At 40.5% G+C, this 13,799-nt stretch overlaps 1 protein-coding gene across 2 annotated transcripts in view; it reads right to left on the bottom strand.

The window, feature by feature from the left end:
* The window catches only part of ELL (elongation factor for RNA polymerase II), a 199,107-nt gene that overhangs the window by 11,188 nt on the left and 174,120 nt on the right, over positions 1 to 13,799 (bottom strand). For both annotated transcript variants that reach the window (XM_077475919.1, XM_077475918.1), the window contains exons 9-10: positions 5,875 to 5,941; positions 5,619 to 5,790 (exon numbers count right to left, since the gene is read on the bottom strand). In XM_077475919.1, coding sequence (XP_077332045.1) covers positions 5,619 to 5,790; positions 5,875 to 5,941 — 239 coding nt within the window. The remainder of the gene's footprint in view (positions 1 to 5,618; positions 5,791 to 5,874; positions 5,942 to 13,799) is intronic.

Below are 13,799 nucleotides of genomic sequence, written 5' to 3' on the forward strand. Positions count from 1 at the left end.
ACTACCAGTGTCATTTACACAGGAATCAGTGCATTTAAATAGCACTGATTGCTGTATAAATGAAAATGGTCCCAAAAATGTGTCAAAAATGTCCGATGTGTCCGCCATAATGTCACAGACACAATAAAAATTGCTGATCGACGCCATTACTACTAAAAATTTTTATAAAAATGCTATAAAACCATCCCCTATTTTGTAAATGCTATAACTTTTGCGCAAACCAATAGCTAATTGCCAAAACGCGTCAACTTTGTTTTATTGTCACTCTGATGTACCAATATATATATATTGATACACACCATCAATCTATTGTAGGTGCATTTTATCAAATACCATATATTCTATTGGTTTACACTATGGAGAGTGTTTCCTTTTACATCATTCCTTATTGAGTTTGGTTGCGTAATGATCGTTGGGAATATAGCAGAGTGACCTTTTGGCAAGGTGCTTTAAAGGCACTGGAGGTCCCAAGGAGTACAAACTAAGCACCTGTTTGGCCACTCTTTATTGGGGGTCTTTTGTGTTCGGTAATTCACCACCTTTTTTAAATACACTGCTGGTTTGCTGTCCTATTGTTGAGAAACTTAGAGGCTGTTGGGATTTACCATCTGGTCTCCTCTGGTCACATGTAGAAAAGATTCACCTACCTTCTCGCTCTTCATTGGGACTATTTTTCTCCTCACTTTTGAACTTCTAGATTTCACATAATTTTTCCATTTTCTTATTTGTATTATGTACATTTTTATTTGTATGTAGCACTAATGTGAGATTCTTCTAGCGCTGCTCTGTTGCTTACCCTACTTTAAACTGCTAGGACCAGGCTGGCCCAAGCAAACTATTTCCATTATCAAGTTATTTAGTGGCTGTGAATGCCGAACCATATTGTAGTAGCTTTAGCAACATACAGTATGCAGAACTGTTCTCCACAGAATTACATGCGACTTCCCCTCTGCCGCAACTATAAAATCAATTGAGTTCTTCTCAACCAGAGGAAGCCTTGTATTTTTATCAACGAATGCAAGGCTTCCTCCGATTTGCCAAGGTGGAGAATGTGACACCTGCTCGGTTTTCCCTCCTCGGCCAAACAGAGCAAGTCTTGTAATCATTGATAAAAATACAAAGGTTTCCACTGACAAACATTCAGCCTAATTTGATCTTGTTCTGGCAGCAGATGGGAAGCCACCTGTACTGTTACAAAATACAGCGCTGTATAATGTACATAGCTGGTGCTACTACAGTATGATAAAGTGCTCGCAGCTGCTGTATAACTTAGTAATGTATTTAATTCATATGAGCCAGCTTATTTACTATTTAAAATGACAGAAAACCTGGACTTTGGCTTTAAGCCATGTACCCACTATAGCCAGCTCTGCCTCATAAGGCAGACTGTCAAAATAGTTCTTCTCAATTTACAACCCGTGTTACGTTGCACTCTATGTGGACACTAATCCTCAAGATTCACAACTCGGACAGTGAATACAAAGGACATCTAAGTCCTTAGATGTGGTGGATAGATATATATATATGTTTTGTTTTTTTTCCAGGCCAAGAACATTTTCAGCAAGTACAGAAAATACCTGTTGATCTTGCCACAAATGCAGTTATTCCTGGCTAACCTGCAAATAACACACATCCTAACTTTGTGGCTACACACACTTTTCCTGCATATGTGGAAGAATTTACAGTTCTCACACAGGCAGGACTTAAACATGTCTGTCTTTACTTATCTCCATTATATGGCGGATTGATGGGACTAGTGGTTTGCAAAGGGAAAGTTATTTTTTGCTGTCTCTCTTCAGTTTACAGGAAGTGACAAGGACATATGCAGTAAAAAGTGTGTGTAGCCACAAAGTTAGAATTTGTTGTCTTATTTGCAGGTTAGCCATGAAAAAGACAAAAAAGGTAAACAAATGCAGCCACTGCAGCTGAAGACTGATAATATATATAATTTACTAAAATTGCTTTAGTGCATAGACCAAAAAAAAAATATAAAGTGAAAAAAAAAAACTATGCATTACCAGTCCTAAAAAATATAGAACAAGGGAGCGCACGACAGCCCTAGTGTGTTATCGTTTAATTGCAAGGTTCAATATGCAACACCCTGAGCGGACCCACTACACCTAGACTGTATACTGTTGGAATAGGAATAGTGGGGACTCCGCTAGACCTGGTTGGTTTGTGTGTTTTTGGCATAATCAGTCCTGCATTTACTTTACATTTATTAAGGAATTAAACAATAAAAAACAGCTTTTAACAGTTTCTCACATAAAGAATATAACCTAGTTTTGAAAATGTACTACACACTGTGATACATTATGGGGTTGCTTTACTAAGGTGAAGCAGTGTTCAGGGTCGACCCCTTCATAAATCAACCACATTTTTGCAAGGCACTTAGTCTTTCCACAGACATTAGTATGGCTAGCACATTGGAATCAACTTACCATTTTATCACTGCTCTTGTGGGCTGTGGCTCCGAGGCAGAAATTCTCAAGCCTACTTGTGTCAGCAATTATATGAAACATTAAAAAAAATAAAAAATTTGGCCACTGGCTATTAAACTCCTGTTGAGATACAATGCAGGCTTTGCTCTGTGACATACATAGCTTTGGGGCTTAAGGGCATTTTCTTTACTTAACAGAATGTACTTCCACTAGTCATAGAGGTCCTAGGACCACTATGGCAAAAAATATTTTTTTTTAAATCATATGCATGTAATACATGAAATTAGAGCTTTGTCCATTAATAGGAAAATTATATACCACATTATGTATTAAACCTATACAGTTCTCAATATAGGAATTTTGTACTTCCAGTAAAACACTTTTCTTGGAATTCAAGGAACACAGGAAGTCTCAGATCAGGTTATACTATCACCAACTGGGAGGACTGAACACTGGCACACAAACTAAAACTAAGCCAGGCCCCAGGTTACCCCTCCCATCAGTATGCCTGAATTTTGTAGAAAAATAGTACCAAGATCATGATCACAAAACACAGATAGGTGGGACCACCATGGTGGCAAAAAAAACAAAAAAAAAAAACAAAAAAAAAACAAAACACAAACCGCAAAAATGGGACATAAAGGTGTCCAGCACACTAAGCCTTTTTAGTCACTCTCAGTGCTTGGCTGAACTAACCAACACACTACGTGTGTTTCTCAACCTTTTCAACACAGAGGAACCCTGGACACAACTTTCTGGTCTCCGAGATCCCCTGCTACAAATTACTATATCTACAACTCATGATACATTAGTGTTATGGTCACTGGAAAGAATGACCTACTGGGAGATGGCTAAAACCCATCAATCCTGTCAGTAGGAACTTAGTAATTAGAAATTAGTACAGTGCCTTGCGAAAGTATTCGGCCCCCTTGAACTTTTCAACCTTTTGGCACATTTCAGGCTTCAAACATAAAGATATAAAATTTAAATTTTTTGTGAAGAATCACCAACAAGTGGGACACAATTGTGAAGTGGAACAAAATATATTGGATAATTTAAACTTTTTTAGCAAATAAAAAACTGAAAAGTGGTGCGTGCAAAATTATTCGGCCCCTTTACTTTCAGTGCAGCAAACTCACTCCAGAAGTTCAGCGAGGATCTCTGAATGATCCAATGTTGTCCTAAATGACTGATGGTGATAAATGGAATCCACCTGTGTGTAATCAAGTCTCTGTATAAATGCACCTGCCCTGTGATAGTCTCAGGGTTCTGTTGAAAGCACAGAGAGCATCATAAAGACTAAGGAACACACCAGGCAGGTCCGTAATACTGTTGTGGAGAAGTTTAAAGCCGGATTTGGATACAAAAAGATTTCCCAAGCTTTAAACATCCCAAGGAGCACTGTGCAAGCGATCATTTTGAAATGGAAAGAGTATCAGACCACTGCAAATCTACCAAGACCTGGCCGTCCCTCTAAACTTTCAGCTCAGACAAGGAGAAGACTGATCAGAGATGCAGCCAAGAGGCCCATGATCACTCTGGATGAACTGCAAAGAAATACAGCTGAGGTGGGAGAGTCTGTCCATAGGACAACAATCAGTCGTACACTGCACAAATCTGCCCTTTATGGAAGAGTGGCAAGAAGAAAGCCATTTCTCAAATATATCCATAAAAAGTCTTGTCTAAAGTTTGCCATAAGCCAACTGGGAGACACACCAAACATGTGGAAGAAGGTGCTCTGGTCAGATGAAACCAAAATCCAACTTTTTGCCCACAATGCAAAACGATATGTTTGGCGTAAAAGCAACACAGCTCATCACCCTCAACACACCATCCCCACTGTCAAACATGGTGGTGGCAGCATCATGGTTTGGGCCTGCTTTTCTTCAGCAGGGACAGGGAAGATGGTTAAAATTGAGCGGAAGATGGATGCAGCCAAATACAGGACCATTCTGGATGAAAACCTGTTGGAGTCTGCAAAAGACCTAAAAATGGGACGGAGATTTATCTTCCAACAAGACAATGATCCCAAACATACAGCAAAATCTACAAAGGAATGGTTCACAAATAAACGTATCCAGGTGTTAGAATGGCCAAGTCAAAGTCCAGACCTGAATCCAATCGAGAATCTGTGGAAAGGGCTGAAAATTGCTGTTCACAAACGCTCTCCATCCAACCTCACTGAGCTCGAGCTGTTTTGCAAGGAAGAATGGGCAAGAATTTCAGTCTCTCGGTGTGCAAAACTGATAGAGACATACCCCAAGCGACTTGCAGCTGTAATCACAGCAAAAGGTGGCTCTACAAAGTATTAACGCAAGGGGGCCGAATAATTTTGCACACCCCACTTTTCATTTTTTTATTAGTTAAAAAAGTTTCAAAAATCCAATAGATTTCGTTCCACTTCACAATTGTGTCCCACTTGTTGGTGATTCTTCACAAAAAATAAAAATTTGATATCTTTATGCTTGAAGCCTGAAATGTGGCAAAAGGTTGAAAAGTTCAAGGGGGCCAAATACTTTCGCAAGGCACTGTAATTGCTAAAGGAATCAATAGAAACCTCTGGGTGAACCCCTTGTTGAGAAAGCAACCGCTCTAAAGCGATTGAGCACGTGGCCTTGAAAGCACTTCACAGCTAACTTTTACCAGAACAAAGGCTGGAAAGTGGCCCATGCAGAACCCAATGTCAGAAGGTCACTTCAAGGCTATCCCTGCAAATGTCAGGTCCAGTGGTGTCCAGGCGTGGTACAAAATTGGTGGTTATAAATATGACCGACCCAGATAGATGCAAACAGAAAGCTGCAGCAGCAACAGAAAAAAAAAACTTAACAGAGAAATAAAATATAAAAAGGAAAAAAAGGGTTTTGGAAAAAAAATAAAAAATTTTTAAGAGAAAAGCCTAAGAAAAGGACTAGTTGGTAACAGAACTGCTGGTAATAGAAGGGGTTATACAAGGCCGGACAACAGTTTGTTGCCACAGTCTAATCCCCTGGTTGGTAGCAGTATAACCCAAAGGTTAAAGATAACTTCCTAGGCCTTTAAAATGGATGGAAAAAATAAATACCATTTGCACAACAGTGGCCCTCATGTACCAACAGCCAACATTAATTCTGGAGTTGCAAACCTGCTGGAAAGTTCAGTCAGAGGAAGCTATGCAATGGTGATGCCTGCGCTTTATACCTTGTATTCCTCTGAACCAGAGCAGAGCTGTTTCAGCTGACCATCCAGTTGTGTAAATCTGCTCGTTATCCTCTCTATCCTTGCATGTAAATCTCTGTATTCATTGTATTCTTCGTTGAAGTCAGTCTTGTAAGTCTGACGCTGCTCCTGAGATGAGATTGCTGTATATTTCCTAAGATATTACAAGAAATTAAATAGTCTTCCAATACATCTAAAACAAATGCTTCAAATACAAAATAGGAGTTAATATACTTACAAAATGTAATCTGGAAGCTCTGATGTTGATGTTGGATTACTGGAATTACTGCAAGTTCCATTCAAATCTAGAAAAAATAAATATTTTATAAAAGCTGAACCATAAAAACTTCACAAAAACACAATTATGCTTAATCTGCCATGTTTACATAGGTAGGTTATATGGGGGGAGAGAAAAAAGGAAGGTTAATAGAAAACCTCCATTATACACAATCCTAAACCCACAGTTGATCCAGAGGAAGGGGAAATAATCCCGTTCACTTCAGTGGTGGGGTGAAAAGCCTACAGGATCCTTTAGGAGGCAATTGGATATTCCCTGAAGTAACTACCAGTGCCTTGGGGGAAGCCAGAAGTAGAAGGGAAAATTGTTTACACAAAATTTTTTCCCATGTGACCGAGTAATGTTTATTGAGCACACAGAGCTGCATACACCTGTGCTTTTTAGGTTTGAGGGGAAGGCATGGTCCACTTAAGACCGCTGTAAAAAGTTTAAACAGAATGAATTAACACAATACCAATTTTATACATTGCATTGTCAAAAAGGTAATAAGTCTATTCCTAAACATACAACTACTGCTACGTTCCCAAGTAATCTTAATGTGAACTACCTCCCTCTATACGGTTACGTCAAAACCACATACACAGTCATTGAAATCAATATTTTATTCAACTGCTGTTCGCAGTGTAGCTAATCTTGTCACTTGCAGTCAGGAATCAAGACTCTAGGTTATGAAAGAGCCACGTAAAGACTTGAGACCAGAGATAGAAACAGCATGTACGGACCTAAACTTCTGTCTCACTACCAAGGCAGAGGAAAAAAAAAAACTCTTAGATTGGCAAGATGCAAAAATTTTAGATACTATATGACAAGCTGAGCTCTATTTTGGCAAAAAAATAAAAAAAATTGGTCGACCAAATCCTATGCCTTAGCCCTCCCCAAATTAAGATCAAGTACGAACAGACTCCTAAAAAACCCTCAACTAATCTCATGTGAATTCTTTCATTTTTACACTAAACTTTACACTTGCCCAGAACCACTCTAGAGATTGGGCAACTATTTGTAAATCCCCCCCCCCCCCCTTTTAAAAAAAAGAGGAAGTAAACTCCCCTGGTTTGTTTGTACATATAGGTAAGCCTATATTAAAGGGGTTGTAAAGGTAAATGTTTTTTCACCTTAATGCATTCTACGCATTAAGGTGAAAAAACATCTGACACTGCCTGCGCCCCGAGCCCCCCCCCCCCCCCGCATTTTACTTACCTTACCCCTCGAAAATCCCACGATTGGCTGAAGTGGATGGAAGGAAAGCAGCGCAGCCATTGGCTCGCACTGCTGTCAATCACATCCACTGACGCGGAGCGTCGGGGCCGTGTGATACAGCAAGCCGCTATAGCCGCCGGCTGTATCACGGGAGCGCGCCGAGGGAGCTTGTGAGAATGTGAGAAGTACCTGCGGGAGGAAGCAGAGACAGCTGCCGAGGGACCCCAGAAGAGCAGGTTCGGGGCCACTCTGTGCAAAATGAGCTGCACAGTGGAGGTAAGTATAACATGTTTTTTTTTTTTTTTAATAACAAACTTACAACTGACAATGTACAGGGATAGGGACAATTTCAGACACGCACCCACACTCACTCAGGTTGAACTTGATGGACTGGTGTCTTTATTCAACCTAACTATGTAGCTATGCAACTAATCAGCTGTGGTCACTACTATGTATTAAGCCATATATGTGAAGTTTTAGAGATCCTGTACTTGTAGCACGAAACCCCAAAGGAGCTGCTGGTTATTTTTGGGCTTACAGTTACCTTCCGTTCTCCTTGTGACACGTCTAGGGGATGTTCTGCGGTAGAAGACCCAGTAACTTGAGACTGACAATAGATCCACTTGAATGGATTTTATTTGCAAAAACTCAAACCATTGAACAGTCTTTCAATTTGGGATCAGATGGTTGGAAAAGTTAGTTCAGGCACTCTCAAAGTCCAGAAAACGTTAAAGAACTTGCTTACTTTGACTGCATCCAGAGAATAGCCATTCGCAGCTAGATGAACACTCAGGTTGGACAGTCCCTCTCTCACAAGGCCTAGCAGCCAACAAGGTGCTTACTCAGGAACAAAGTCTTTGTCACAGATGTTGTTGCAGAACATGTAGGGAAACTAAGCTGTAGAACACTTGAAGGATACCTGGATCTCTCAGCCTGCGATATCCACAAGACCGGATTCTTTCGGTAACTTCAGCCCTTCCAGGCGCTTGTTAAGAAAACCAACCCGTGCGTGGTGTTCTTCTAAAGAGTCCTCCCCTGGAATGCTTGAAGTACAATGGGTCTCTCCCGAACTGGAGACGGCACCCAACCACCTCAGAGTTTACTTGCCTTGGGCTAGCCAGCCCCGAGGCATCAAAGTCAGGTGGATCCGCACCCCAGGCCATATAGCCTTCCTGGGGGCTGGTCAGGAGGACCAGGACCAAGTAGTCAGCACATGATACTGGACCGGAACCCCGAACCACATGACTTCCGTGGCAGAGGGCACAGTGAGAGGGCCACTCCCACTGACCCGGCTCTGAAAGAGTAACTTAAGCGCCTGACCAGACCATAGTTCCACGCCCGCCACAAGAAACAGTGCCCCCTGTGGCTAGGCTGAACATCTCACAGCCCAGTCAGGCTGACACAGGAGTCCAATTTAGGCAAATAGACCCAAACCAAACTGTAGTTTGGGCAAAATTAACTTTGAAAAAACGCATAGGGCGTGCTCTTCAGGAGCCCGCCGCTACATACTTTTATGTATATATTAAAATAAAATGTACTATTATTGGATAAAATAATTGTCGACTGTGCCTAAAAAGTCCAAGTCCCATTTCTTTTTTGTTATTTCCAAATTTAAGGATGTGGCACTTTCTACCGATATTGTATCCGCAGTACCACTCTGGGTTGATACAATCAATCTCACTTTTATTAGCTTAGCATGAAAACCGCTTTCATGGAGCATTTCAATCATTGGTAGCGCAACTGAAGTAATCAACCAATTATGGGTAGCAAGGCACTGTCAAAAGATCTCTGGGATAAAGTTATGGACAGGCACATGTCAGGAGATGGATACAAAAATCAAAGTCTTTATCAATGCTTAGAAGCACAATGAAGATTTTTAAGAAGTGGAAGGTATTTAGCACAACACAGACCCTCCCTGTCGTGCCAAACTCGATAAAAGAGCCTGAAGTTAACTGGTCAGGGAGACTACTAAGAGGCCTACAGCAACTCTGAAGCAGTTGCAGGAATTTATGACAGTGGTCATTGTGTGCATGCAACAATAAAACACAAATGTTGCTAGTATGGGTGGGTTGCAAGACAAAACACTCCTTAAAGGCAACAAGCAATCATGACTAAGTTTTGCCAAAATGCACCTTGAAGATTCTGAGGCCACACAGAATAAAAGTGGTATGGTCAGATGACTAAACTATGTTTATTTGGCCTCAACACCAAACGATATGTCTGGTGGAAATCCAATATGGCTCAACATCCAAACACCAATCCTACAGTAAAGCATGGAGGTGGAAATATCTTGTTATGGGGGTGTTTCTCTGCAGCAGGGACTGGAGCACTTGTCAGAATAGAGGGAATATTGGATGGGAGAAAATACAACCATATTCTTGAGGAAAATCTGCTGCCCTCAACCAGAAAGTTGTCAGTGGAAAGAAGGTTTACCTTCCAACGTGACAATGACCCAAAGCAAACAGCACAAATAATCACAGTGGTTGAAGAAAAAGGTGGATGTCCTCCCAAACAAATCCCACTGAAAATCTGTGGAATGACTTGAAGACTGCAGTCCACAAAAAGGTCACCAAATTTAACTGAACTTGAGCAGTTCTGCAAAGAAGAGTGGGCAAAGTCTAGATTTGCAAAGTTAGAAGAGACATAGCCCAAAAGACTAAAGGCTGTAATTAGAGCAAAACGAATCGCAACTCGGCGATTCCTTTTTTTTTTATTGTTTTTTCTCTGATATGTTGGTGTTATATCTTTCACTTGGATGTTATAAGTTACACTGTGTAAATATAGTTGGATAAAAAATAAAAAATAAAAGTCTTTATTTCAGGCTGTAAAGCAATAAAATGTGATTTTAAAGGAGGGGTCATTATTTTCAATACCATCTTACCAAATTTCCTTTGAGACAACCAAATCCAGCCAAATACACATAGAAGCTCCCAAACCGGTCACCTTATGTGGCTGCTGATGAAAGATAAGCCCATAATCTTAAGTCAATTTATGTCGCTCACATTGAACCCGTGGGACCGTCTGAGCACAGTCCATGAATTTAAATCCTCCCACAGTCCATTAGCCTACATCCTCTCCAATCCAGCTTTCACTCTGGGTCCTACCTCATTACTTTTACTTGGTGAACAGACAAAAATCCATTTGCATATAGCTGATTTTTGAATGCTGGAAAAATACAACCTACTTTGAAAACTGATTGCTATACCCACAACACTTTTCTTAAAAAAAAAAAAAAAAAAAGTCAAAAACGGATTTGCCCACTACGAAGGCAATGGAGTATCTTTATAAGAATACTGACAGGATAACTAGTCACATCTCGGCAATATATTCTTTGCTCAATTTGAAATCTGATTTTAGATCTGTAGGAGTTATATACTTCCTGACACTGACTAATCTTAAAAAATATATATTTATATATATATTTTTTTTTTAAACACCCCCACACACACACACACACACACACACACACACACACACACACACACACACACACACACACACACACCCTGGTAAGCCCTTCTGTGACAATCCACTAAAGAAGCATCAAGACACCAAAAACCTGATCTCATGATCTTAACAGCCAGAATAGCCTTCTTAGGGTGCGAAGACTGTGCATACTGGGAAGGCAACTTTCTGAGATAGAATATTAGGGACAATCCCCTACTTATGCTCAAAGGGAGGTTTCTAGAGAAACAACAAAAAAAAAAAAAAAAACACACACAAGTTCTGGTCCCACAGCAGCAATGGGGAAGACACAAGGGGAGCTATATTGCAAACCCTGTGGATGAAGGTACAAATAGGATTTTTAAAACCGCTTACCTGTAAAATCCTTTTCTTTGAAGTACATCACGGGACACCGAGCCATAGTATAGTAGATTTTTATTTTTATTGGCTGATACAAGGCTTTGGGTGTCCATACACAAACCATCTCTGGTTTGGGTTTTGGCCTTTCTCCAACAGAGCGTTGAACAAAAACTTGCTTTAAGTACTGTTATGGGGCAGGGTTCTGCCCTTGAAATCTTCTTTCAACAACGCTCTTCCATGCAGTCCTTTTTCTTATCATACATCTAAGGACACAGAGCCATAGTACTTACTATGTGGGTTATAGGCCACATCCAGGTGATGGATACTGGCATGCTCTAAGAAAAAAGTGCACTCCCTATATAACCCCTCCCACTACTGGGAGTACCTCAGTTTTGTAGCAAAGCAATACACGTGTATACCAAAGAAGGGAGAGACCTTTGTGTCCCGTGATGTACTTCAAAGAAAAGGATTTTACAGGTAAGCAGTAAAAATCCTATTTTCTTATCGTACATCATGGGACATAGAGCCATAGTAGTTACTACGTGGGATGTCCCATTGCAATGCCAACAGAAGGGAGGGAGACCCAACAAAAGTAGGGCAATAAGAGACGAGGACTTTATACTGCAGCTTGCAGTACACTGCGCCCAAAGGCGATATCCTCATGATATTTTACATCCATTTGATAGAATCTGGTAAATGTATATAGACTGAAGACCAAGTTGTGGCCTTACAGATTTGAGCCATGCACTGTCCAGGAAGCACTAACAGCCCTAGAGGAGTGCGTTTTGATATGAGGGGGTGGAATCCACCTTTTTAAAACCATAAGCTTAAACGATTACTTCAAACCGTCTAATCTATTATTTAGAATAGTAGATTTCAATGCTGTCTGTCCTCTGTTAGGACCTTCAGGCAGCACAAACAAAAACCATCAGTTTTCCGAATCTGAGCAATCGCCTTTAAGTATATTTTGCCTGCTCTCAGCACATCAAAAAAAAAAAAAAAAAAAAAAACTGATTTTTCTTCCAAAGAACAGGGTTCTGGAAAAAAAATAAAAATACGGTAGAACAATATCCTGGTTTAGATAAAAACCTGATTCTACCTTTGGCAAAAAGTTAGGATGAGGACACAATACTACCTTATCCTTGCGAACTATAAAAATAAGGCTCTTTACAAGAGCAGCCAATACTAATACCCTTCTTGCAGCAGATATGGTTACCAGAAAAAATAGTTTTCATGTGAAAACAAAACAAAACAAAAAAAGGCTGTTTTGTAATGCTATACCCTTTTCCATCCGGAGACTCTGGTTAAGGTCTGTGCCCTGGTGACTGGAGAATATTGTAAGACAGTCGTTTCTATATATACACAATGTTACTATTTGACTGAAATTGCTGGCAACAATCCAAGCTCTGAATATAGAACCCTGATGTGTTCTAACCAATTTGAAGTTGATACTTATGTGGCAATCTACATGTGATGAAGCTGTCTGTATGAGAAAAAGTATCAAAGAAGTAAAAGAAACAAAAAGCATGAGACAAGACGGCAAATGGTGAGCTGTATCTGATAAACGGAAAGACTGCCTATTTAAAGCGGGATTCCACCCTAAAGTGGAACCTCCGCTGATTGGATCCCTCCCCCCCTCTGGTGTCACAATTGACACCTTTCAGGGGGGGAGGGGGGGTGGAGATACCTGTCAAAGACAGGTATTTTCACCCACTTCCGGGCATAGACTCCCGTGGGAGTCTACGCCATTTCCTGCCCTGCCGCGCTGTCTGCTGGGACACACACGGGTCCCAGTGACAGCGCGGAGATTTCCTATTGCGCATCGCGGCTCGCGCATGCGCAGTAGGGAACCGGGAAGTGAAGCTGATTCGCTTCACTTCCTGATTGCCTCACCTAGAATGGTGACTACAGCAGCCGAGAGCCGAGCGATCGATCGGCCTCGGCATCGCTGGAACCCGGGACAGGTGAGTGTCCATTTATTAAAAGTCAGCAGCTGTATTATTTATAGCTGCTGGCTTTTAATATTTTTTTTTTTGGTGGAATCCCTCTTTAAAGCCATAGCTGTGTTTCCTTGTCTATTTGTCTGACTGATACACCTGGCTTTGAAGATAAGCTTCTATGAAGTGCTACCAGGGGTCCTTTCATATACTTGGATTAGATACTTCTTTACACAGTCACTTTCATTCAAAGGGAAAACTAACAGGATATCTGTAGCAATAAAGTTGTCACGTTAGTGGAGTAAACACATCGATGGAATTTTGAATAAGACTAAATAAATTTTTTCATAATTTTTCAAATTTTTTAGAACCATGCATGCTTCAAAATTTTTTACAATAGTGATGTGTGTGGATTGAATGGATGGTGTGGATGAGCACATATATGTTAAACACCGGTGTCTCATTAAGACCTTGTCTTAAATTTTAATTGTATTGGAGGGGTTAATTATATTGAATTTTTGTACTATTTATCTGTGGTGTGAGCTATCAAAATCTTATTATATCCAGTATATCCTCCTTGAATATCTTTTTGGAGATTTCCAGTCCTTTTCCAATATATACTTTTTGTTCAGAGGGTTACAACCCTGGGGGGGGGGGGTTTACTGTTTTTGACACCAATTACTCCGGCTAACGGTATTGTACAGATCGTTTGACTGAATAGGGTTAATCCCCTTAACCCTATCGATCTGGACAAGGATTAGGATTAGTCAGGGTGTTCTTGCCTTTTTTTCTTTATCAATGTTTTGTAATGCTGACAAAACTAAATTCAAGTCCCAAGAGTTCAGGGGTTACTCGACCGGTGATCAAGCAGTGTTACCCCGAATAAATTTATGGACCAAAAGAATGCGAAGCAAGTGGTCATTGACA

This window comes from Lithobates pipiens, unplaced genomic scaffold (assembly GCF_037356315.1).
Source record: "Lithobates pipiens isolate NorthernLeopardFrog02 unplaced genomic scaffold, aLitPip1_a1.2 Scaffold_13, whole genome shotgun sequence".
Lineage (NCBI taxonomy): Eukaryota > Metazoa > Chordata > Amphibia > Anura > Ranidae > Lithobates > Lithobates pipiens.